The sequence below is a fragment of the Asparagus officinalis genome, chromosome 5 (assembly GCF_001876935.1).
Source record: "Asparagus officinalis chromosome 5, Aspof.V1, whole genome shotgun sequence".
NCBI classification, from domain to species: domain Eukaryota; kingdom Viridiplantae; phylum Streptophyta; class Magnoliopsida; order Asparagales; family Asparagaceae; genus Asparagus; species Asparagus officinalis.
Window position 1 is genome coordinate 127550920 of NC_033798.1, and position 25540 is coordinate 127576459.

General features: G+C 37.2%; 1 protein-coding gene across 1 annotated transcript in view; it reads right to left on the reverse strand.

Annotated features, from left to right (window-relative positions):
- Positions 4652-25540, reverse strand: part of LOC109841232 (transcription initiation factor TFIID subunit 5) — a 34485-nt gene continuing 13596 nt past the window's right edge. Inside the window, exons 15-19 of the mRNA XM_020410140.1 lie at positions 21990-22106; positions 9706-9971; positions 5380-5475; positions 5211-5286; positions 4652-5132 (exon numbers count right to left, since the gene is read on the reverse strand). Of these exons, the coding sequence (XP_020265729.1) occupies positions 5082-5132; positions 5211-5286; positions 5380-5475; positions 9706-9971; positions 21990-22106 (606 nt within the window). The 3' untranslated portion in view covers positions 4652-5081. The remainder of the gene's footprint in view (positions 5133-5210; positions 5287-5379; positions 5476-9705; positions 9972-21989; positions 22107-25540) is intronic.

Genomic DNA, 25540 nt, shown 5'->3' on the forward strand with positions numbered 1-25540 from the left:
ATGAAATGATTAGAAAGTATAAGAGAGTATAAGAGTATAAGAGAGTATAAGAGTATAAGAGAGAAATAGATGAGTTTTGGTGTGAAGAAAACAAATAAAAAAACCCCCTCTATTTATAGAGCCAGCCACCTAAACAAATGACCAAAATAACCTCACAAAATAGCCGTTTTTTGACCTTTTTAGGGACAAAACAGTCAAAAGCACGTTTCATGCCACTTGTGTCCGCGAGCAGCCGGCCCTGCCGACTCGTTTTCGGCCACAACGGTCACTCTCGTTGACCGTTGTCGGCGGGCCGCGGCCAGCTCGGCCCGGACCGGGGTTTATTTTCGCACACGTCGCCCGATGTGACCGTTGCCACCGGCCGAGGCTCCGGGCCCGGGCTGCCAGCCCGATTTCTTAGCCCGCGCGCCTCTGTTTGGCCGTGTGCACAAGAGGCGTCGCTAGGTTAGCAGACCCGGGCCCGAACCCGGCCAGGCCCGGATTTTCGGGCTGAGGCCGGGCCGGGCTCCGGGCCGGGCCCGGGCCGGCGGGCTTTTTGGACAGGCCTACTCGGATACAACCTCTTCCTAGGTTCTTCAACCGACGCTACTCCTCTTGGGACGATCCCCGACTTACACCACACACTTCTCTTGGTGTACAAGTGTATTACAAAGTAAATCTCACAATAAGCACAATACAACAAATGATTATTCTCTAATATGCATGAGAACACAATGTAAGCTTACACTCGATTATTACAACTCTTACCAACCCAAATATACTATGTATGAAAATACGATAAGCTCAAGTGGGTGTGTGTAAATAATGAGTGAAATAAAATCTAACTCAAATAGCAAACTAGCAATAATAAGAATATAAAAATTAATAATAAAATTGCTAGAGAAAAGAGTTAGAAAAACTTCTCTATAAACACAAAGGAGAGGATGAAGAAGACTGAGGATGACTCCCTCAATTTGCAATGTAAGCTTCCTCCTTTGTAAATAAAAAATCTCAAACTTAAAACAAACTAAACAAGCTTAAACCCTTATTAAACATTGTTTAAAAACTTCTTTGATACCCTAGAAAGATGAGAGCAAGGGGGGTATTTATAGCCTCCCAAAACCTCGGCCAAAAACCCCAAAGGAAAAGACCAAAAAGCCTAAGAATCAAAAATCTGATTCTGTACCAAAATGACCGTTGGGGTGAACGACGGTCGACTGTGGAATTCTCGCGGTCGACCACAAGCCACTTTCGAGTCTGAGAAAATATCCAGAAAGTTTTATGGTCGACCGTGACGGTCGACCGTGGGATTTTTCAGACTGACGGTCGACCATCACGGTCGACCGCGAAAGTCTCTGCTGGCTACTAAGGGGAAATCAAGGGCACGGTCGACCGTGGCGGTCGACCGCAAACAGATATATGAAATAACAGGTTTAGAAGCAGTTTGATGATTTTAAAACCCTATTTAAAATCTCAAATAAATTCAGAAAAATGTAAAACTTTAGAAAATAATTGTAGACATGATAATACACATGCTACAAAAACTGGTTTTTAGAAAGGACCTCCCAAATAAAAAATATCTTCATTTTGTAAAATAGTCCAAAAACATGAAAATGTGAACATATGAGTTTTGACATTTTAGCTTAACCATGTTTTGAAATAATACAAAATGATTTTGTAGACTTGAAGAAAGATGTAAACTATTGTTATGAAGTCTATAAACAATAAATATAGTATTTTATCAAAATGCACATATAATGCACTAAAACGTGATTTCATTGAACTAAATAAAATTGATATTGATGAAATCATATATATGCATGTAAGTATGAAACAAGAAATGTATTTTCAATTGTATTCAATTGTTTTATATTAAAACTTGAAAACTCAAAACCATGTATGTATATATATAACTAAATATACATAGAAACTAAAACTTAACTTATGTATATATATATAGCTATATATATATACAAAGAAACCAATAAAATGTGTGTGCATATTATATTGAGCTTAAAGCACTAACACACATAATATAAAACCTAAAACTAAATATTATCCAAGCAATCTTGATCTTCAATAAGCTCTATCTTGGTACACTTGCGGATGAAACTTGAACTTGAATCTTTAACTTGAATTGCGTAGGCTTCACTCCATAATTTCGCCAACCTCCATTGAATATGATCGTGAATGCGCAATTTCATCCATCCTCCAACAATGTTGTTTGTTTACAATAAATAGAAAACCACAAATACTGGACAAACAACATTAGTCGTAAATTGTTTGTTAAACATCATCAAAACAAAGAGGCCAACAGTCAGCACCACACACACACACATCACTTCACATTAAACATCGAAGTGACATCTTCTCCACTCATCGGCCGACACCTGTAAAGTTGAGGCTGACGTGGCCGCCATCCCATATCGGTCGAAGTTGTCATTCTACCCTCTTGCCACTATTATAAAAAGAGATACTATTTTCAATTACAAGGTAAGCTTTTTTCCATTACTCTCTGAGCTCAAGAACTACTGCATTTCCTTTTACTTCTCCGCTCTAAGCAAATCACTGACTTGGTCATCAGAGGAGCAACCAGGGAACCAGACTTCGCCCTCTTACGATTTGTTACTTGTGCAGGAAAGAACAACTTGCTTAAGAACCAGACTTTCAGAGAGTTAGAGGACCTCCTTCAACTCAATCACTCCTTGCTTTGACTGTTTGATTTCATACATCAACATGTATATATATGCATATGTGTGTATATGTGTGTGTGCGCGCGCACGCGCTACATGAATATGTATGTATGTATGAAAGATTTAGGGGATTAATATCAAAAGTTGAACTCATTTTGATAAGGTGAACCCCCAAGTGTTTCATATTTTTGAAATTAGTCCCCCAAATCTTCATACTTCAAAATTAGTCCCCCAACTTTAAGCGCTTTGATATTAGTCTCCTAAATTTTCATAATAGTGCCCCCAAATCTTCATATTTTGAATCAGTCCCTCAAATCTTCTAAGTTTTTAAAAAGTAGTCCCCCTAGTTAGGATTAGGTTGAAATATTTGGGGGGATAAATTTTAGAACATTTAACACATTTGGGAGACCAATTATAAAGTGTGAAATTTTAGGGCACTAATTCCAAAATATCTATAAACGTGGGCAGGAAATTTCAAAATATTAAAAACATGAGGGACTACATCGAGAAAACGCTTTGCTTTTGAACTTGTGCATAAGAAAGGAGGGGGGAGAGGGAAATATGTCCAGTCATCAAACAACTTTCAAAAATTACAACTTAACTTGCCACATCAACGATTTTTAATAGAATATTTCAAAATGGACTGATGCTGAAGACAGAGGAAAAGTTAAGGACTTTATGTGATGACTTACAAGCATCAAGGACGTACCTAGACCGTTGTTCTACTTATACATCAAGGGCCTCCACTGAAGTTTTGCCTTTCTTATTTTATTTTTGTTCTAATTTGGACATGCAAACATTGTAGATCCCATTTTGTTACGGTGCACATCAAATTTAAGGATGTTCCGGCTAAATGTATAGGACGACTATGTGCTATTGATTTGACCCTTCTCTTTTGCAGGCTACTTAAATGGGCTTTGTTTAATTACCCCTGTTTTTGTTTCAAGAAAGCAGTTTTAAAGTCTTAACAAAATTAGATCAGTGCTGCCTCGAAATGCGTATGAAATCAAAATTGAATTCCAAATTCCCTCACATATCAATATCACGAACTATCATAAACTGTTTCCATTGTGTACTTTCTTTTGTTTCAGACTCCTTGCTTCTAACATTTGTGATGAAAACTCAAAGCAATATCTGACGAAGTAAATAAGTAAGAACTGTTCATACATCATGAAATAACTGGAAAAAAATAAGTTCTAAAAGATAAAGTGGGTTGGATTCCAAGCTACAGCTCCGTAGAAAGTAAATATACTTGGTTACCGAATGTGCGTTTGGCAATCACGACCTTGGCCCAGTTTATTTCTAAACCAGTTTAGGATTGGGCAAAGGGAGTGCCGGTTCAACACTAAACTAGTTCTAAGGCCTAACAAGAACTGGGCCAACACTGGTCTAGTATTTGCCAATCACGGATTAACCCAAAACTAGGCTAGGTTCAGTCGTGACCCGGTTTTTAAAAATACCCCCAAAAACACCCTAGACTTGAGTAATGAACCATTACCCATACCGCTCAACAGCTTAATGAATGAAAGTACCATCAGATGTGCTGCAGATAGTACCATTCTCAACAGATGACATCCCACGATGGAGAAAACTGGATAGGGTTTTGGCCCTACCCGTGTCCCAAAAGGACAAGCACGGACGAAGCTCAGCTCAGTCGCTCAGGGGTTTTGGGCCCCAAGCATAAGCAACTTGAGGGGCTATTGCTATAATTTATCCGCCACTCATTGTCATAGGCATCTTATCCGAGCAAAACCGTAGGAACAGAAGTTAGCCCAAGCTCTCACATCAATCAAGCCCCACCACCACCCCCGAACTTCAACTGGTCGAGGACCATCACTGACTGTTTGAGTCTACCGCACAGAACCGACTTCCACGCGGTCAAAAAGACAACCAGCGGATAAAACTCCGGCAAGCTTGGAAGTTTTGGTAATAAAAGTAACACACAGCGGATAAAATGAGCTTCAAACACAAAGCTTCACTGGGAAAACTAAGAAGAGTTTCTCGGCATACAACGCTGAAACATCAAAATTATGAAAGGAGCACACTGAGAGAGAGTTACAGACAAGACTTTTTTTCGGCAGACACCCATAATTATCTCTTACATGTATCGCGCATACAAGAGTGAATATTACAAACTTGGTTACCGACAAAGCTAGCTAGGGACATTGAACATTTAGCCAAATTGCCAATGACTTCGAGAAGACATATCCTTTGACAATTGAAAAGCACCCACTACGCTGTAACCAGGCAAAAGTGAACGAATAGGATGTCAACAACAAATAGATAATAAACAATAAAGGACAAAGATAACTCATGTGGGATCCTGACTCCAATGGAAGAAGATCACATGGAGGATGCAGATGCATCAGCTGACTTCCTGTGATCCATTATCTCTTTTATAGCTCATCTCTAGCTTTTTGAAAGCGCACCAGCCGCAAATAAAAGATTTCTACGAGAAAACTGCAGCAAGAAGAAAAAGGCCCGAGATTCAAATTGAGACTCGGTTTGAATAAAGTTCATCAAGTGTTTATCGTTTACCCTTAAGTTATAAACTGGAGTTGATTTGGTTGGAAGAGCTTTCAATAGCCTGAGCCTGTTAGCACTGCTTCCTTTGCTGTTAGAAAAGAGAGCAGATTAGACGTGTATTAGCTTCAAACGATGGACATTAAGAAAGATCAGGGGCGTAGGGTTTTTATATAAACTTTACTTCTCATCAGCCTTTGTTGGCTTGGTGCTGGAAGTGACATCCCATAGTTTTACAGTGCAGTCAGCAGACCCAGATGCAAGCATTGTCCCTTCACAGCTGTGATAATCATAGAAGTGCATATGATGATGAGTTTCGTTGAATGTATATAAAGGTGACACATCTTTAGACAGAAGTATTACATTTAAATTCTTTATCTGACTTGAAGTGAGCAGAAAATTTGTGCTCGTATTTTCTACAGCAGTTGGGTTGTCCAGTTTTCTTAATACTTTCCTGGTATAAAATTCAGTTTGGACCTAGAGGGTATGGTTAACAAAGTGGGTAAAAGATGCAAATTATCAAGCAAACTTCCGGGTTAAATGTTGGCATTAACTCTGAATTCAGAAAAATACAACTCAAGGTCATATGAAACTGCATAGATCAAATTTGCACTGCACAATGAAGCCACCAGCATAAAGGTCAGTAAAATGTAGTGGTTTTTGCAAATTTATTAACCAAGAGAAATCATAAGAGACTTGGATAAAATTGAAAGTGACAACGAACTCGTCCAAAATATGGAAACCAACTTCAAAGAGTACAATACAAAGTTGCGTACCCATGAAATTGCAGCACAATTTCTATATCTTAGTAATAGACAATTAAGAAAGAAATCCTGAAAATAGATTTAATAAGATTATTTTCAACAGAAATGGATGTCCAGAAGAGCGAGTAGTGATCCATTAGAAGATAGAATAAGAAATGCGTGGATGAGTAGGAAGCTAGACTAGCCAAAATGAGGACAAAATAAAGGGAGAACATGGGCATGTGAACCAGAGATCATTGAGTGTGTTAGTTAGAAGTTGTAGGGTCGTAGTCGGTGGAGCAAAAAGAATTGGGAGCTGTAGGGTCGTAGTCAATGGAGCAACAAGAATTGGGAGTTGTAGGGTCGTAGTCAATGGAACAACAAGAATTGGGCCATAGCTACATGAACATGTATTGAGATAGTTCAAGAAGATATCAAAGTGTTAATTTAACAAAGAAGATGACTTTAGAGAAAGCATGAGGATGGATTCAAGATTAGGGGTGCTAAACCGTATCCGTATATGAGGAAATATCCGTAACCGTATCCGTTAGGATACGGATATGGTTACTCAAATCTATAACCGATAGGATAATTTGATGTTGTGGCTAAAATACCGTGTGGTCCCCACACATTCTTGTGAAGCCATCCCGGTGGAGGTGGTATACCCGACAATCCATTTAGCTCACAAACGATCTTATATGCTACACCCGGCTATGGTGGCGTGCATTCAGAGTGGGCTTCGCACCTTAACGACATAATTTTACCGAGTGTCATACGTTGAGGAGAGAGAGGGAGAAGAAGTAGCTAAGACTCCCAACTAGAGGTGCTAAACTACATCCGTATTCGAGAAAATATCTGTAACCGTATCCGTTAGGATACGGATATGGTTACTCAAATCTATAACCGATAGGATATGGTTACAGATATGGTTTTATAGTGAAATATATGTATCTGTATCTGAAATATCCGAATACGTATTAGTCATACTCTTACGATAGTTTCGATTCTTAGATTATGAATTTGTGTTTAATTTTGATGATCAAGATGTCTAATCTTAACTTTTTAGTTATAATGAACACATTAACGAACTCTTTTGTATCACATGAACTATGTTTTTCTCAATACTATCTAGCTTTTTCATATCCGTTTTGTATATGCATGCATATCCGCTTATATATCCGCATGTATATCCGTAACCGTATCCGATTTTAGCGGATATGGATATGAATTTTCCTTACCGAGTTATATCCGTATATGTATCAGTATCCGAGATGAGTAAGCGGATATGGATATGGTAGGCATCATATCCGAGCCGTATCCAGACCGAATACACCCCTAGTCTTTTTGCTGTGATTTTTGGGCAGCTCTGAATTTTTGTAACTTATACTGCAGGTCTTATATAAAGCTTTGAATGTGCACTCAAGAAATTAGGCTAGCTGATCAGTTTGTCCAAGTATAATGGTCGATCTTCCATTCCATCGAAAATTATGTTGATTTCATCACAACTCCATCCAAGTATCCAACCATTCGTTTTGATAGTTTTAAGTTTCACATAGACCACTTGTATTAAATCCATGCATCCATCCTGTATTACTTAATAAATTTGACTAAAGAAATTAGTCTAGCTATTCAGTTTGTCCAAGCCTAATGCTTGATCTTCCGTTCTATCCAAAATCATGTTGATGACCATTTATTCAATCCATGCATCTATCCTGTATTGCTTACTAAATTTGACTAAAGAAATTAGTCTAGCTATTCAGCAAGCATAATGCTTGATCTTCCATTCTATCCAAAATTATGTCGATTCCATCACCATCTCCATCCAAGTATCCAGCCATTCCTTTTGACAGTTGTCTGAGTTTCACTCAGACCATTTATTAAATCTAAATACCATGAAACTATTTTTGATATTTCCGTCAAGACATGCATCCATCATGCATTACTTACCAAATTTGACTATCCATGCTATTTCTAGAGAAAAATATCCAAGTATAGCAAGAACCATGAAGTGCAACCTCCTTGCTTCCAAAAGCTCATCAATTAACCACACAAACAGAAGTTTCGTTTTACTGAAATGCCTACAATAGAATTAAGAGAAAATTCAATGCCGATGTCGACAGGATATGTTTTATAATAAATGTTCCATTATTCTAAGAAGTCAAGACAGATCTGGAGGAGTTTAAAGCAGAGATTAAGAAGGCTACAGGCATCCCTTGGTTATATATCTTGCAATACTCAAAGAAGACGAGATTTATCTTAAGGAGTTTAAAAAGATAAAGAAAGCAACAGATATCCCACGATTACATATCTTGCAATCTTATTGGGCGCCCTCCAATAGTCTACAAAGACAGAGCTGCAGGAGTTTGAAGAAGAGAAAAAGAAAGATAATGGTATCCCTTGGTTACATACCTTATTAGGCCCTCAGGTCAACTTCCGACAGAAAATGTTTTATAAATTCATCAAATAATTTTTGGCTTGGTTATCCGATGCATACTACCAGTTCTGCTACTATTCTTACCAATGTCACGGAAGGCGCTAGGCGGACTAGGCGTTTGAACTAGCGCCTAGTGCCTAGACTCCTATGCGTATGCCTAGACGACGCCTATGCGTTTGACTATTTTTAAAATTATTTAATTATATTAATTGATAAAAATATGTATTAAATTCATATAAATTTGTTAAAATAGCAATCTTAGATCCACAATAAGCCATGCATACTTATATACTAAATAACTAAAATAATAACTAACAAGGTTATAGAAAACGCTAAGAGGCCTAGGCGTCGGACCCGACGCCTAGAGTCTAGTACGTTTTCTTTTTTTCTTTTTTAATTACAATAATTGATAGTAAATATCAATGTTATAGAAAGCTTAGATGTCGAACTGGTTCTAGGCGGATTTTTTTTCTTCATTTAAGTGGTGGTCGAGGAGGATTTGCTGAAGGTCGGAGAAGGTAGTGGAGGTGTTCATATTTAGAGGTTAAATGAGTTTGAAGGAGGTTGGAGGACGTGGAGGCTACAACACAAAAAATCATGATCAAAGTCTAAAGGGTGCAGTCCACGTAAACAGACAATACTCCTCTAAACACTTCCAAAACCTAGATGGGCAGCCTAGGTACAGCCTAGGCGCTGGGCACTAGCTAGGCAACCCAGGTATCGCCTAGGCCTAAGCGTACGCCTAGACGGACTAAGCGGAGGCTTTTTAAAACAGTGATTCTTACCGTAATATAGCCACTCAAGTCATCAGTTTCATCCTGACCTAGATTAATAAGACGTCAATCTCGTAATAAAACTAAAGGCATAAACAGAAGTTACTAAATTTCAGGTTCTCATTTGCTATGCATTTCAAAAAGTTAAAACTCGGAACTTATTTAATGGTATCCAAAGCGCATTTTATTGGAATAGAAACAAATGTGTCATGCACATCAACTCGGGAAGCTATTACTTTAGGGCAGGGGGACCTTCCAAGACTTGATATTACTCAGAACCAGATTTCAAGAAATGAATGCATGCTGATAATTGGGCATTCCAGTGAAAAGCTGAATCTGTATTTTTTTGGGTGGTTTACTGCATACTTCAAGTGATATCAAATCTCAGATCAATCCAAATTGTTGAGAAGAACTAGCATTAGTATGGATGCAATGTTAAAAGTTTACAGATAATCCTAAGATCTCACTAGTCCAGTTAAACCATTTCTCATACTGCTAAAATCAGAATTAGATGATCATATAATACACGGAAGAAAGGAAGCAAAGAATTACAAACTAACCTGAAAGCAAGTGTCCACACACAAGAATTATGTCCTGTTAATGGCGAAATACACCGCCCACTGGATAGATCCCACATCATGATGGTTCCATCTTCATCGCCAGAAGCCATGTACCGCCCATCAGGAGACATTGCCAATGAGAGCACCATACTTCTGTGACCAATGAAAATGCGAACACATTCCCCACTTTGCACGTCCCATAATCTGACTGTTTTATCGCTGGATCCCGTAGCAATGTAGTTGCAGTTTACATGCCATTGTACGCACTGACAATCATGCAGATTTTACACATTACAAATATAATTTTAGCTCAAAGAAGTGATGAGAAAATGATGTACTCATTCAAAGTATTATTATAGATTAAAATACACATTTGACATGAAATAATCAGTATAACGGGCAAGGTTAGTTGAATCCAATATAAATGCCAAGATAACTGGATAATATTACTGCTTACAAAATGATATGCCAGCATAGAAGTGGAAACAGTATTTATTGAAATGTTATTTCACAAAGCAAAAATGTTTCCGAAAAAAATTCTTACAACTGAAATTTTATGCACAAAGATAGAGATGTTTTAATGTATAATATATGATGGAAATGATACATCATCAGTCGCCTAAATGTTGATGGTTTTGTCTAAAGACTGATTCACAGCCTTCATTAAATAATGACCCACTCCTATTTACATTGTTTGGTTTCACAATAAACAAACACTTGATGCCCTATAAATTAACAAAGCAGGGAGCACGTGTTAGACTTATTCGTGATTAATTCATAGAGATTAAACAACAACAATGAGCGGAAGCAATACCTGAATCGTGTTAGACTTATTCGTGATTAATTCATAGAGATTAAACAACAACAATGAGCGGAAGCAATACCTGAATCCATAACTATTTGAGCACGGATCTTAATTAGAGATTAAACAACAACAATGAGCGGAAGCAATACCTGAATCCATAACTATTTGAGCACGGATCTTAATTAGCGTTTGATCTTCTAATCTGAAAGGTGTCTCTTGAATATCTCTTTAGATGGGGATTAGAGAATAGAGAACGTAACCTTTAGATTAGGAACCATAGGTCCATAACCCCTTTATATAACCTTTAGATTTACAATTTTCTAATTTAGCCCCTCATAAAATTAGAATTGCAGTCTGGTATCTGCACAATTAACCCATGATTTACTTAAATACCCATTAACCCAAATTGATTGATCACTTTATGCGGGTTAGCCTTAAATATAGCATTATACACTAATATAACATATATTCTCACAATTAGATTTAATCCAACAATCTTCCACTTGGGCAAAATATGTTTTATTAAAACATGTACAACCTTATGAGCTCAGAATTTGCTATTACAAGTAAGGGTATTTTCGAACAATCTCGTCCATTGACAATATCAATATAGGATCAAAGCGGCCTTCGTCACATTTATCGTGACTAAACCCATCAATGGTCACATATACCAATACAATCAAACGACATAGATCAATCATGGATGTGCAGCATAAAAATTACATGCAATATGATCAGTACATGTCTATTTTCAACTGGTCCTACTTTAACTTTTGTGAGGTCAAAACCAAACATAATGAAACAATGTCTTAGCTGAATACTTTATTCTGATCAGACAATACAACCAAACACAAAGCACTAGAAAATTACAAACTCCTACTAAATCATGATATCCTCGAATAATACCACACCCATATGAGTAATGTGCTCATGAAAGACCTTGGGGGACAACCCTTTAGTAAGAGGATTTGCTATCATAGAGTTTGTCCCAACGTGTTCTATGGATATCTGTTCACTTTGTACCATTTCTTTCACAATCAGGAACTTAATGACAATATATTTTGACTTAGTTGAGCTCCTGTTGTTATTGGAATACATCACTGCTGATTTATTGTCACAAAATAACTTAAGTGGTCTTTCAACATTATCCAGAATGCGCAGTCCAGTGATAAAATTTTACAATCATATTCCATGATTGGATGCCTCATAGCAAGCTACAAACTCTGCTGCCATAGTGAATGAAGCTATAAGTGTCTGTTTGACACTTTTCCATGATATAGCTCCTCCTGCTAATATATAAATATAGCCTGATGTAGACTTTCTGCTATCTTAGCATCCAGTAAAATCAGAATCAGAGTACCCAATGACCTCCAGCTGATCTAATTTTCTGTATGTGAGCATATAATTTTTTGTTTTCTGAAGATACCTCATAACCAACAATGTACGTAATATCCGGACGTGTACACACTTGAGCATACATTAGATTTTTTACAACCGAAGCATAAGGAATCTTCTATATTTCCTGAATATTAAGGTTACCTTTAGGGTACTGATTGAGACTGAGCTTGTCTCCTTTAGCAACATGGGTGTCAATTGGTCTGTAATTTTACATGCCAAATCTTTTGAGTACTTTATCGATATAGCTCTTTTGTGATAATCCAAGTATACCTCGAGAACGATCTCGATGTATCTGAATTCCTAATATAAAAGAGGCGTCCCCAAGCTCTTTCATCCCAAAATTCTTTGATAGAAATCTCTTGGTTTCGTGCAACATGTCTATATCATTAGTGGCAAGTAATATATCATCGACATACAGGACCAGGAAAATATACTTACTCCCACTGAACTTGTGATCTACACAGTCATCAACAATATTCATCTCAAAACCAAACGAGATTATTTGTTGAAACTTGTAATATCATTGACGAGGAGCTTGCTTGAGTCCATAGATGGATTTTTCTTAATTTGCAAATCATATTCTTCGGGTCTCCTGACACAATGTTTTCTGGTTGCACCATATAAATCATCTCATCAATATCACCATTGAGAAATACAGTCTTAACATCCATCTGATGTAACTCAAGATCAAAATGAGCAACAAGTGTCATGATTGTTCTAAAAGAGTCTTTCGATGAAACCGGAGAGAAAGTCTCCGTATAATCAATGCCTTCCTTTTGAGTATAGTCTTTAGCCACAAGACGTGCATTATACCTCTCCACATTACCATTTGCATCCCGCTTGGTTTTAAAAATTCATTTACAACCAATTAGTTTTGCACCTTCTGGTAATAGGACAAGTTCCCAAATCTTATTATCTTGCATAGACTTGTACTCTTCATTCATGGCATCAATCCACTTTTGAGAGTTAAAAACTTTTCATGACCTGAAGGAAGTTGATTGGACCATCTTTCATCATTCCATTACTTTTCTCATGTTCTTGGAGAAATACAATATAATCATCCGGAATAGCATTTCTTATTTTTCTCGTGGATCTCCTTAATGGTACCGGTTCTTGAGGTTGTTGAGTTTGTTCTTCTAGAACAATGAGTTGATCAACATTGTCATCTTGAATTCCGGATTTACTTCTTGATTAATAACAGGTATAGGAACATGAATATTATCAAGAGTAACTGTATGGATTGGATTTGAAGCCAATTTCTCCTCAAACGCAATGTCTCTAGCCTTATTTCTGCCTCCAAACTCAACATTCTCAAAGAATGTTGTTCCTGTCTTAAAAATATTCCTAAGTATGGAATCATAAAACTTATAGCTCATTGAACGTTTAGATTACCCAATTGATATGAGTCGTCGTGCGAGCACCCTTTGGTCGCGAAATTACCAAAAGGTGGGTTGAGAAGAAGACAACTAAAACACAAGAACAATTCAGTATGGCGAAAGAAAATACCTTCTCTAGATTATGAAGAATCAATTATTACAAATCTCTCCCTCACAATCTCACTAGAATCGAGAACCTCTCAATCCTCTCTAAACCCTAATACAATGATTAGAATCTCTCTGATCTAAGATCTCTCAGATCATGTTTAGAAACCCTAAACAACCATTTATATAGGTGTACAAACGTGGATGGCAATCTGGTAAATAACCAAGCCCAAAACCAACAGGAATTCGTGTGAACAGAAACCCAACCAAACCAGAAAACCGTCGATGAGTCGACTCATGAGATATGGGTCGACTCATAAAACTGATGAGTCGACCGAGCAGAAACTTTTAACAAAACGGCTGGATTTCGTGAGTCGACTCATGACAGTCATGAGTCGACTCATCCTGATGAGTCGACTCATGTGCATGTATGAGTCGACTCACGAGCTGAAAACTAGATTCTTCGAATTTGCTGCTCGTCGCCTCGTTCCACGCTTCCACCTGCGTTCCACTGTACTGTTTTACACCTCTATTCTCATGCTATCATGAGAATCATCTATCATCAAGCTCCCATGAGGATCGCTAAGTTCCGAAGAGAAGATACACCCGTATCATGGGTCCCTTCTTTAGGAACTTGAAGTCTCGTTCAAGTTAGAACTTTTGTTGAGGAAACTCTCGAGCTTCTCCATCTTGTCTGCACCACCTGACCTTGCTAGGAATCCGGTCTCGACGTCCGATCAGAAACATCTCATCCATCCCGCATCTCGTCGTAATCACCTTTCGCCCCAAGTTGTAATCCTTTATCGATGGCTTTTCTGGAAGTCTAATGCACAACGAGACAAACTTCTTGCTTGCATTCACTAGTCTCTTCGCTCGCGTCACCATCCCTAAGCTTGTCTCTCTCGGAAGAGATGCCGAACGAAATATGAACTTTTTTACCATCCTTAGTAAAGGTGTACTTCTGAGCCCGCCTCTCGTAGATCGCGTATCTATCCCATAAGTATGGATTGCTCAGTATAATCTGACAAACATCCAATGGAACGACGTCGCACGTAACCTCGTCAATATACGACTCGTGGAGCACAAATCTGACAGTACATTGATCAACTATACTCAGTTTCTCCTCCTTCTGAATCTACCCCAATGGATAGGGCTTCGGATGCTTGACCGTCTTCAGACCCAGCTTCTGAACCAATGCCTCGGATATCAAATTTTTTTCGCTGCCCGAATCAACAATAGCATCAACCAAACTAGTCTTCACTTGCAACTTAAGAACAAAGAGTTGTTCTCTCGGGTCGTCGTCCTCTTTCGTGGTCTGTTTCCCCGCCATAAGGTTGAGACTGATGTTGGGTTCTGTCATCCCCAAGACTTCTTTCGGACCTTGAGCTATCATATATGTCTTTTTCTCTTTCTTCTTCAACCCTCTTGGCTTGAGATGAGGATACTTCTCCCAACACCGATCAGCTGTGTCATGTCTTCTCGCAGTGACTACAAATCAGTCCTGCCTTCCCTGGATCACCCTTCTTCTCCTCCTCCTTAGATTGAGAACCACTAGACTCGTCTCCCGTCTGTTTGGAGTCTTCCTTAGTCTTCCTTAGTCTCGTTGTCCTTTTTTTGCTTGCTCTCGAGGGCAATAGCCTTCACGCTCGCCTCTGCAATTGATTCCACCATGAATAGCTTCATCTCTTTTCGGATGTAATCGCTCAATCCCGTCATATACTTCATAAACACGGCATATTCCTCTGTCGTAATGTTGAGGACCATCGCCTGCTGCTGGAACTCCGTGGTGTATTCTTGAACGGTTTGATTGACCCTTTGGCGCAAACCGTACCACTTGTACTAACGCTCTTCAAGGAATCCCACCGGGTAAAACTATTTCCTCAGTAACTCCTTGAACTTGTCCCACGACATCGCCTTCTTCTCCTGCTTGCAGTAGGATTTACACCACGTCAACGCGTGCCCTGAAAGCTTCAAAATCGCAAACACAATCTTCTCTTTTAACGAATAGCCATAAAGAGTAAAATACATCTCCATCCGCTCGATCCAGTCATCAAGCCTCTCGACATCAACACTCTCATCATAAACAAGAATCTCCACCTTAAAGTCAATCTTCAGGTTCTGATAAGAATTCTTACCCCCTTGATGCAATGCAGTCTTAACGGTCTCCTCTTCCTTGTCGGAATCTGAATCTACTCTCTCCACATCAAACTCAATAATTTTCTTCGAAGGAGATTCACCTTGTTTGCCACCTCCATGGATAAGACTGACGAGTTGTGTGAGAGTCGAACCTATCGTCTCGATCTGCTTCTCCAATGCATCAATCCTCGCTGAATTATCTCCTTCAGCCATCTTCTCCTTCCTTATCTTCTGGACTTCTTCCAAGGAAATAAGGATCTCACCAAGCTTCTTATACTGTGATCGAGTAAGGACCATACACAGGATGCCCCCTTCACAGGATCTGATTACTCTGATCCCAACTTGATACGAGTCGTCGTGCGAGTACCCTTTGGTCGTGGAATTACCAAAAGGTGGGTTGAGAAGAAGACAACTAAAACACAAGAACAATTCAGTATGACAAAGAAAAATACCTTCTCTAAATTATGAAGAATCAATTATTATAAATCTCTCCCTCACAATCTCACTAGAATCGAGAACAACCTCTTAATCCTCTCTAAACCCTAATACAATGATTAGAATCTCTCTCTGATCTAAGATCTCACAAATCATGTTTAGAAACCCTAAACAACCCTTTATATAAGTGTACAAACGTGAATGGCAATCTGATAAATAACCAAGCCCAAAACCAACAGGAATTCGTGTGAACAGAAACCCAGCCAAACCAGGAAACCGTCGATGAGTCGACTCATGACTGAGATGAGTCGACTCATGACATATGGGTTGACTCATAAAACTGATGAGTCGACCGAGCAGAAACTTTTGACAAAACGGCTGAGTTTCGTGAGTCGACTCATGACAGGACCGAGCAGAAACTTTTGACAAAACGGCTGAGTTTCGTGAGTCGACTCATGACAGTCATGAGTCGACTCAACCTGATGAGTCGACTCATGCTCATGTATGAGTCGACTCACGAGCTAAAAACCGGATTCTTCGAATCTGCTGCTCGTCGCCTCGTTCCACGCTTCCACCTGCGTTCCACTATACTGTTTTACACCTCTATTCTCATGCTATCATGAGAATCATCTATCCTCAAGCTTCCATGAGGATCGCTAAGTTCCGAAGAGAAGATACACCTGTATCACCAATAAAATAGTTGCTAACTGTTTTGGAGTCTAATTTCTTTTCATTTGACCTACAAGGCCTTACCTCAGCTGGATATCCCCAAATATATAAGTGCTTTAAACTGGGCTTTCGACCAGTCCATAGCTCATAAGGTGTTTTAGCAACTGCTTTACTTGGTATTCTGCTTAGAATATAAGCTACTGTCTTTAGTGCTTCTCCCCAGAATGACTCTGGTAAAGAAGAATGAGCAATCATACTTCTTACCATATCCTTAAGAGTCATGTTTCGTCTTTCAGCTACATCATTCATGCTAGATGAACCCGACATGGTGTACTGTAGAATGATACTGCATTCCTCTAGATATCTAGTAAATGATCCTGAACGTTGTTCACCTGAACCATCATATTTGCCGTAGTACTCACCACCACGATCAGATCTAACGGTTTTAATTTTTTTTATTGAGTTGATTCTCAACTTCAGCTTTATAGGCTTTGAACATGTCCAGAGATTCAGATTTTTTATGAATGAGATATAGATACCATAACGTGAGTAATCATCTATGAATGATATAAAGTATTGTTGACCATTCCAAGATGCCGTAGGAAATGGCCCACAAATATCCGTATGTATCAATTCTAAGACGTCTGAAGATCTTTTGGCACCTAATCTCTTAACGTTGGTCTGTTTTCCCTTGATACATTCGACACATACGTTAAAGTCTAAAAAGTCAAGAGAATCTAAAATACCATCAGACACAAGACGCTCAACTCTAGCTTTTGAGATATGACCCAAACGCTTATGTCATAATGTCGCCAAATTTTCTTTATTTAATTTACGCTTAGTTTCACGTGATTCCACATGCAAAGTTTCATTATAAGAAGTAATTATATCAAGCAAATATAGGTTGTCATAAGTACTCAAGTAACTAGTTCACACAATATTTGAATTAAAAAAAACTGAATTGATTATTTCCAAATGAACAAGAATAACCTGATTTGTCCAATACAGAAACAAAAATCAAATTTCATCTAAAAGACAGTACTACAAAAATATCTTTCAAATCTAAATAAGAACCAGTTCCTAACAGCAACCTAAGGTGCTCAATTGCTTCCACATCTACCGATTGTCCATCGCCCACAAAGATATCATCATTTGGTTTTCGGTAGCTCAGACAACCCTGCATAGAAACACTTATGTGAGTAGTGACACCAGAGTCTAACCACCAAGTATTTTTAGGTACTGAAGCTAAATTAACCTCAGAACAGACCAAAGTAAGGAATATACCATTCTTAGCACGCCAGACGTGATATTTGGTACAATCCTTCTTTACATGTCCAGCCTTATTACAAAAGAAACAACTCTGATCATCCTTATATTGTTTCTTCTAAATTGGACCCTTAGCAGCTTCATTATCATTCTTCCTTTTCTTGCCCTTATCCTTAGAGGCATAAGCCAAATGAGCACTTTCAGTCTTATCTTGCTTCAACATGTCTTTTTCTTACACATAGTATGAAATGAGCTTATTCAGAATCCATTTCTCCTTTTGGCAGTTATAACTGACTTTAAATTGGTTGAATTGTGCAGGAAGAGATAACAAAATCAGGTGCACCGGTAACTCGTCGCATAGGTCGAGTTTGAGGCATTAAGTTTTAAAACAATATGAGATATTTCCATAATGTCCTTCCTGATATTTCCTTTGCCTTTATACTTCATCGAAATTAAGCGAGCTAACAAGGTGCTTGTTTCTATCTTATCGTTTTTCACAAGACGCTTCTTAATTTCGGTAAAAAAATCTTTAGCCTTAGTAATCCCTTCGGATTCTATGCCCCTGAAGGCTTCCGGAACGCAACGCTTAATGATCATGAGACTCATGTGATTTGAACACTCTCATTTCTCATACTCCTTTGCATCAAGAGTGTTATTCGCATTGAGAGGTTAGAGTTGTTCAGTTCTTAATACAAAGTCTAGATCCATGCAGCCAAGAATAATTAATATGTTCTCTTTTCAAACCATGAAATTAGTCCCATTGAGCATGAGAATTGAGTTGATGTTAGCAGAAATTATTGTAGCAGATGCATTAGCTAAAATAAACAAAAGATACTCATATTATTAACCATAATTAGTAATCAATAAAATTCAAATAATGACAAATCCCATCTCAAGATATCTGACACAACATTAATCTTAAGTTTTTGGACAGTAATATTAATTGTAAGTGATACATTGTTACAATGATCAAACATTGACAATAACTCATGTTAAATTGACAATAACTCATGTCAAATAATGAAACTATCTTTGGATCGATTCATTATTCACATGTAAACCTTATAATTGTCACATGTTTAACATCACAGATATGTATGCAGTCTAAATAAGTATTAACCTTCCTTTGGACCGATTAAATATTTACACGAAAACATACACATAAATATGTAACATCCCTTATGAACAATCTACACAAGAGAGGTTACTTTGGCAACTTCTTATTTCAATTAATCATTTAGAATGAGAGACAACTTTAATACTTTAGTGTCATATACTCATTATTTGAATTAAATAATTGATTAACTATCAAATTTATTTTAAATTAAATAATTTAATTCAAATTAACTGAATTTCCAAAAAACTTAATTAAGGATCTCATAGCTTAATTAATTAAATTAAGCATACTAAAAATTGGGCTCATAACTTAATAAGACCCACCAAAATATGTTTTAATTGGTATATCCAATTAAACCATTCTTAAAGAATTTTAGGCCCATAACCGAATAGCTTTAAGTGGGCTTGGACTTGTGCAAACCTAATAAAGAATTGATTTTAGTGGGTTTGAGGTCGTGTGCCCTAACAAAACCAAGGAAACACAATAGACGCAGCCCTCTCCTTTCACCCGACGGGAAAAAAGAGAACGCCAGAGAACGAACGCGAGGTTCGTTTGAGAACGAACGCATGGTTCGTTTGAATTGAGCAAGAGGCTCGCTTGAGAATAAACGCGGGGTTCGACTAAAGAAGGAACGTAAGGTTCGACTTGAGAACGAACGCGGGGTTCGACTTAAGAACGAACGCAGGGTTCATTTAGATCGAACCGAAGTTCGCTGAAGCTTTCAAGCCCTGAAGCTCGCCTAAAATTAAGGTAATCTCCTCCTTAATTTCCGCACATTTTCAAGCATGATTTCCTGCACGAACACCCCTTTAGGGTTTCGTTTTGAACCATCGCCGCCGTCGCTATCTCCAATTGACAACGAGGCCGCCAGCAGAACATTGTCGGCGAAGAGCGTGGCCATCGACGATTGACTCCATAAATTGATCTCTTGCTTTCGATTTTGAATATAATTTAGATCCAAACAACCGAAAGAAAAATCAAGCCGAAAGATGAACTTTGCTTAATCCATTCGATCAGCAAATCAAAAAAAGACAGAGTCGTTTAAAAACCCAAGTTTTGGAAGCAACAGTTCATGTTTGCACAAGATCCAAACGTGCACAGATCTTAATAAAACTGAATTAAGATCAAAAAACCCTAATCTTCATCTTAGATCCCTAAGATTAATCACGGTGGCTCTGATACCACTTGTTAGACTTATTCGTGACTAATTCATAGAGATTAAACAACAACGAGCGGAAGTAATACCTAAATCCATAACTATTTGAGCACGAATCTTAATTAGGGTTTGATCTTCTAATCTGAAAGGTGTCTCTTGAATATCTCTTTAGATGGGGATTAGAGAATAGAGAACGTAACCTTTAGATTAGGGACCATAACCCCTTTATATAGATTTGTAATTTTCTAATTTAGCCCCTCATAAAATTAGAATTACAGTCTGGTATCTGCACAATTAGCCCATGATTTACTTAAATACTCATTAACCCAAATTGATTGATCACTTTATGCGGGTTAGCCTTAAAGATAGCATTATACACTAATGTAACATATATGCCCATAATTAGATTTAATCCAACAGCACAATCTTGAACTCTCAGTCAATATATCCCCACTCAAAAATCATCCATTCATATCTCAAAGTCTTTTCAGTCTTTTATGTTTCTTTTTCGCACGAAGAAGCAGATTTCAGACTAAAGTTGATCATAATACAACTACACAAAAGTCCCTAATCCAACTAAAGTTCTAATATTGCAAAGAGAAGATCTTAAATAGACCCAAAGCTAGAAATAAAAGATACCTCATGTATCAAAGTCTTAAAACTTTTTCGTGAATAAAGAAGCAGATTTTAGACTAAACTTGATCATAATACAACTAGACAAAAGCTCTAATCCAACTCAAGTTGTAAGTATAGCAAAGAGAAAATCATAAAGACCCAAAATTTGAAACAAGAGATACCTCATATATCCTAATATAAAGAATTTTTCTGCTAATCATCCTAATCTAAGGATAACTCCAAACAACAATATCGTAATCATAATCAAATAGGATACACTATGAGAAGCTAAAGACATCTAATGTATTGTTACTTAAAGCTTCCAATACTTCTAAAGCGGGTTTGCTGGATTTAAGGGCCCATTCTACTGTTACCTAATCCACTCCATCTCTCAACTGAAATTCAGCTAGTTCACATAGACTTGTGGTATATTCTTGAAATAAAAGAAGAAACAAATGACTGGTTGATTCAACGAGATCTTCTGTTGTCTTAGCACTAATTATCTTTTCTTAATGGACTTAGTTGCAGTTTTTCAGACTTACATAGCTATTTTTGGAGCTTGAACTTTTGCTTTCTAAAGTACATGACCATGTCTTCTATGTCCATGTGCGTACAAATGTTACACGCGTAACTATTGAAATGCCCCTGAGAAATCTCAAAACTGTATTGATTGTTTCAACTAGGCCTGCTTATTCTTATTGCTTACAGGGCAGTAGAGTATATCATACTTGTCAATAGTGTATTGTGTACTCATGTGTACCACAAACCAAGAATACAACGATTAGCATTGCTGGATCATTCCGTTCAATGGGCTTTACATCCCTTCTTAAGTAGAGCCATGAAATTCTCATTTACATTGGAAATCATCAGTAACTATAGTTACTAACTTTACCCAATTCAAGTGCATCTTGTGTCATACTTGAACAGTTATTGTTTAGCTAGTTATTTCCTCAACGTGCTTCCATTGCTGATTTCAAGCACTTCTAGTCTCATCTTTTATCTTGGTGATGCCTATCCACCAAATTATTTTCTCAACATGCTCTCATTGCATCTCACAATAAGGCATTACTGGCTGTATTTTATGGAAAATCTCCCTTCACCTATCAAAAGGACTAGGTATATGCAATTAAGATTGTATTTTATCGAAAGTTGGAAAACAAGTATTCAATAGTGATTGTCCATTTTGAACAATGAGATCAAACTTACATCAACATCAGATAGATGACCAGCCATTATCCGCAGTGGTTGGATCCTTTCTACTGACCACAGCCTAGCAGTACGATCATGTGAAGCAGTAGCAAAATATTGTCCCATAGGACTAAACTGCCATGTGAAAAGTACAATTAATTAGATGCCAGCAAAGCAAGAAATCAGCATATCTTAAACAGTAGGAATTGCAGCATCCAAATGAATCTCAAAATGTCAAATGTGATGCCTCTATTACAGAGGAAAATAGGGTGAAACAAAGATTTGATAATGTGATTTCTCCGAAGGCATAAAGCCTACAGCAGTGTTTACAAAAACCACTGTGGAACGTAAGCATGGGAAATTGGCTTTTAGAAGAAAGGCCGAAGTCATGTTTTAAACAAGTTGCAGTCCCTATCTACATAGTTCATCTCCTAACAGATGCAATTTGTAGCTTATACACGATTTTAAATTTACACTTGCAAAAAAATACCAATCAACCAGACATTATTATCTTCTTATTTGTGTACTTGAATCCAAAAATATTGTATTGACAGCCACTTCTGAAGTCTACAGATATAATTCGATTTTCAGTTTACAGCTTATGAATACGCGTCATAACAACATGCACTTTCAAAAATGTTGCTTAGAAAAACATAATTCACTGATTTCAATTTGTCCATACTCAAATGCAAGCTGGGGTCCTATTAAACATGACGAAAATAAAAAATAGTAGTAAATAAAAAAAGAGTAATAGTGACTGCTTGGATATCTGAAATAGAAATTGAGATAATAACTACACCTTGGATATCCTAATTTGCTTAATGCGATCAGCATATTATTTTTCTTCTAAACTATAAAAAAGCATTAGAAATTAACATATAACATGGCAACTTATATCGGAAAAGGAAATGTAAATGAACTTGGTTATATTCATAATATACCGATAGACATTGCATGTGTAATTTTTTCACAGACTTATGACTAATCAAATATTTTTCTCCTTTAAAGAAAAGGCAAGAATACAACATATAAAACGGATGAAGTGCTAAGGAAACAAGAGAGGTGAAGGCTGAAACAATAGATATTTATTGATCTCCATATTGCCTGTTGCTCCATTGCTTTAAGAAAGAAATAAAGTGAATACTAACACATGAACTTTGAGATATATAAGTTGTACTCAAAGAAAGTTGGGGGCACACCGTTGCATAGTAGGAAACAAATTTTTACTAACGATAAAAAATAAATAGAAAGGAAGCACAGAGAAAAATTGAGAAAATCAACTGCTTTAAATACAATAGTAAAACCAAAACTTGCTACGGTAAACTTTTGGGACACGTGTTTGACTGACAAAAATATCCTAGCTCCTTATACCATCTCTTCACACCCCCGAATTTCAAATTTTGAATTTCAAAAACAAAATCACATGGGACCCATTCACAACATAAAAAATAGCCTTGACTTCAGATCCTTCAGCCCTAGAAACTCCCCTCCCTCCCTCCTTCCCTCCCTCTCTCAAAATCCAACCCCAAACCCCCTACCTGCTAGCACCGCCGCCCCTAACTCCACCTTGTCGTCAAATACTTCACTGTCACCTAAGCCTTCACCGCTATCAAAGACTCACCACTTTCAACTCCACCTTCACGTCAATCCCTTGTTGCTTCCAACCCTAATCAGACCTCCACTGCCTCCAATTAACTCTACCTTGCCGCCTAAGCTCGGCCGCTACCTCCTCCTACAGCGGTCTCTCCCCTCCCCTCGCAAAACCCTAACCCTAATTCCCCCCTAACCCTAAGTTTGAAAGCATAGGGTTTTTGACGGTGACACCTACTCCTCCAGCGATTCATCGGTCGTCGTCCTCACACATCCACGGCTGTTGTCGCCGTCTCCTCCTCTGTCTTAGAAAGGTAGCGGTTGTTTCTATTTTTCCCAAAAAATTTATGCAATTATGTTGTACCAAACTTCAATTCATTATCATGCATGAAACGTCAATGTCCATCTCCAACATATCCTTTTCAGTCCTAAATTTGAATCTGAGTAAAAATTTTGCTTTTTCTAGAAGACTTCAATATTAACATTAGAACAACGCATAATTTATCTCTATATGGAATTATCTTTTGCTGACATTTATTGTTTTGGATTTGATATGGATTTGAGGAAAAATAAATGAGTTTTGATTTTTATGGGGAGAGACTAAAGATTGTAGGGAGCAACATGAAAGGAGGTGTGCGGTTCTTATCTGTTCGATAGGTTTTCTTCTTTAGTTTTTTTTTCAAACTTTTCATGTTGATGATAAAGAATGTGAGAAATTGGACATCAAAAAACAAGAACTATAGCTAACTTACTTGAACTTCAAGTTTGTTCTTTTGAGAAGAGCATTGTCATCACATTTCAAATTCTATTTACAATAAGATTGCAAGTTTTTATTTATTTTCATGTGCTTTTGTGAGTTAATTAGTTTTTGTGTTTTGAATATAATTTTGTTTAGATTAAGTTGATTTTCATATGTCAATTAGCCCTCCAATCTTCAGAATAATAACTATCAAAAAGCAAAAGTTCTTGAGAGAAAGTAATGGATGAAGAAGATCAATTAATCACTTGGGAGTGGACGTGGGCTCGATTCAATTAAAAATTATTATTCTCTTATGCTTAAAATATGAAAGCACGTCTCCAAACTAAAAATTTTAAGAAGAAAGTAGACCTGTAAAGTAATTCTCTTAAAATATTTTTTTTAAAAGACGAACATTGACTTTTCATTTTCTTCAATGCCATGTTCGTTCATTATTTATTAGAGATTAGATAAAACTACTCTTTGTTTCAATATTTCTTCCATTCGAGCTTAATGAATTGTTTGTCTTGATTTAGAATTGCGTTTATTGTGACCATACTGATTGTTTTTGCTCCATAAAATTAGGCTTGTTGCAGCCTTGTTGATGTTTTGGGCTTAATACATTGTTACTGCATATTAATATTTCATTATTATTAGCTTTTATTATTTGATATTTGTCAAATCTATTAAAATTGATAAATTTCTTATGAAGAATAGATTTGCTTAGTGTTTTCTCTACCTGACTATTTCTTTTGCTATTAATTACTAATAAGAATTGCAACTTAATAGCTTATGACAAGCCTTTAACTTGAAAAACACGTCGAGGTAATATCTCTCTATTTATTTTTTGATTTACACATGTATGTGACTTGTTCCTGCCTATTTTCTTATTTTGAGAAGTTATAGGTTTTAATTTTCAGTAGGCAGAGATTGCTTGGAAATTGTCGGTACTTGTTGAGAATGTTGAATTTTAAATATTTTTTCTTGATTTATCAAGAGAAATTTGTTGCCAATGCTTAGAAGTTACAAGTAATAATTTTTCTTATTGTTGCTTTAAATTTCCGTATTCATGGGTTGAGTGATAAAATGATGTTGTGTTATTTGGGTTGCAAATTTGAGTACACACCACAATAAAGATAAATCATCGCTTGTTCATGACAATAAACTCAAAGTTAGGGTTTTTGGTTAATTTGTTTGATGTACTATTTCTTTTTTTTTTTTGTTGTTAGATGATGCCAAATCA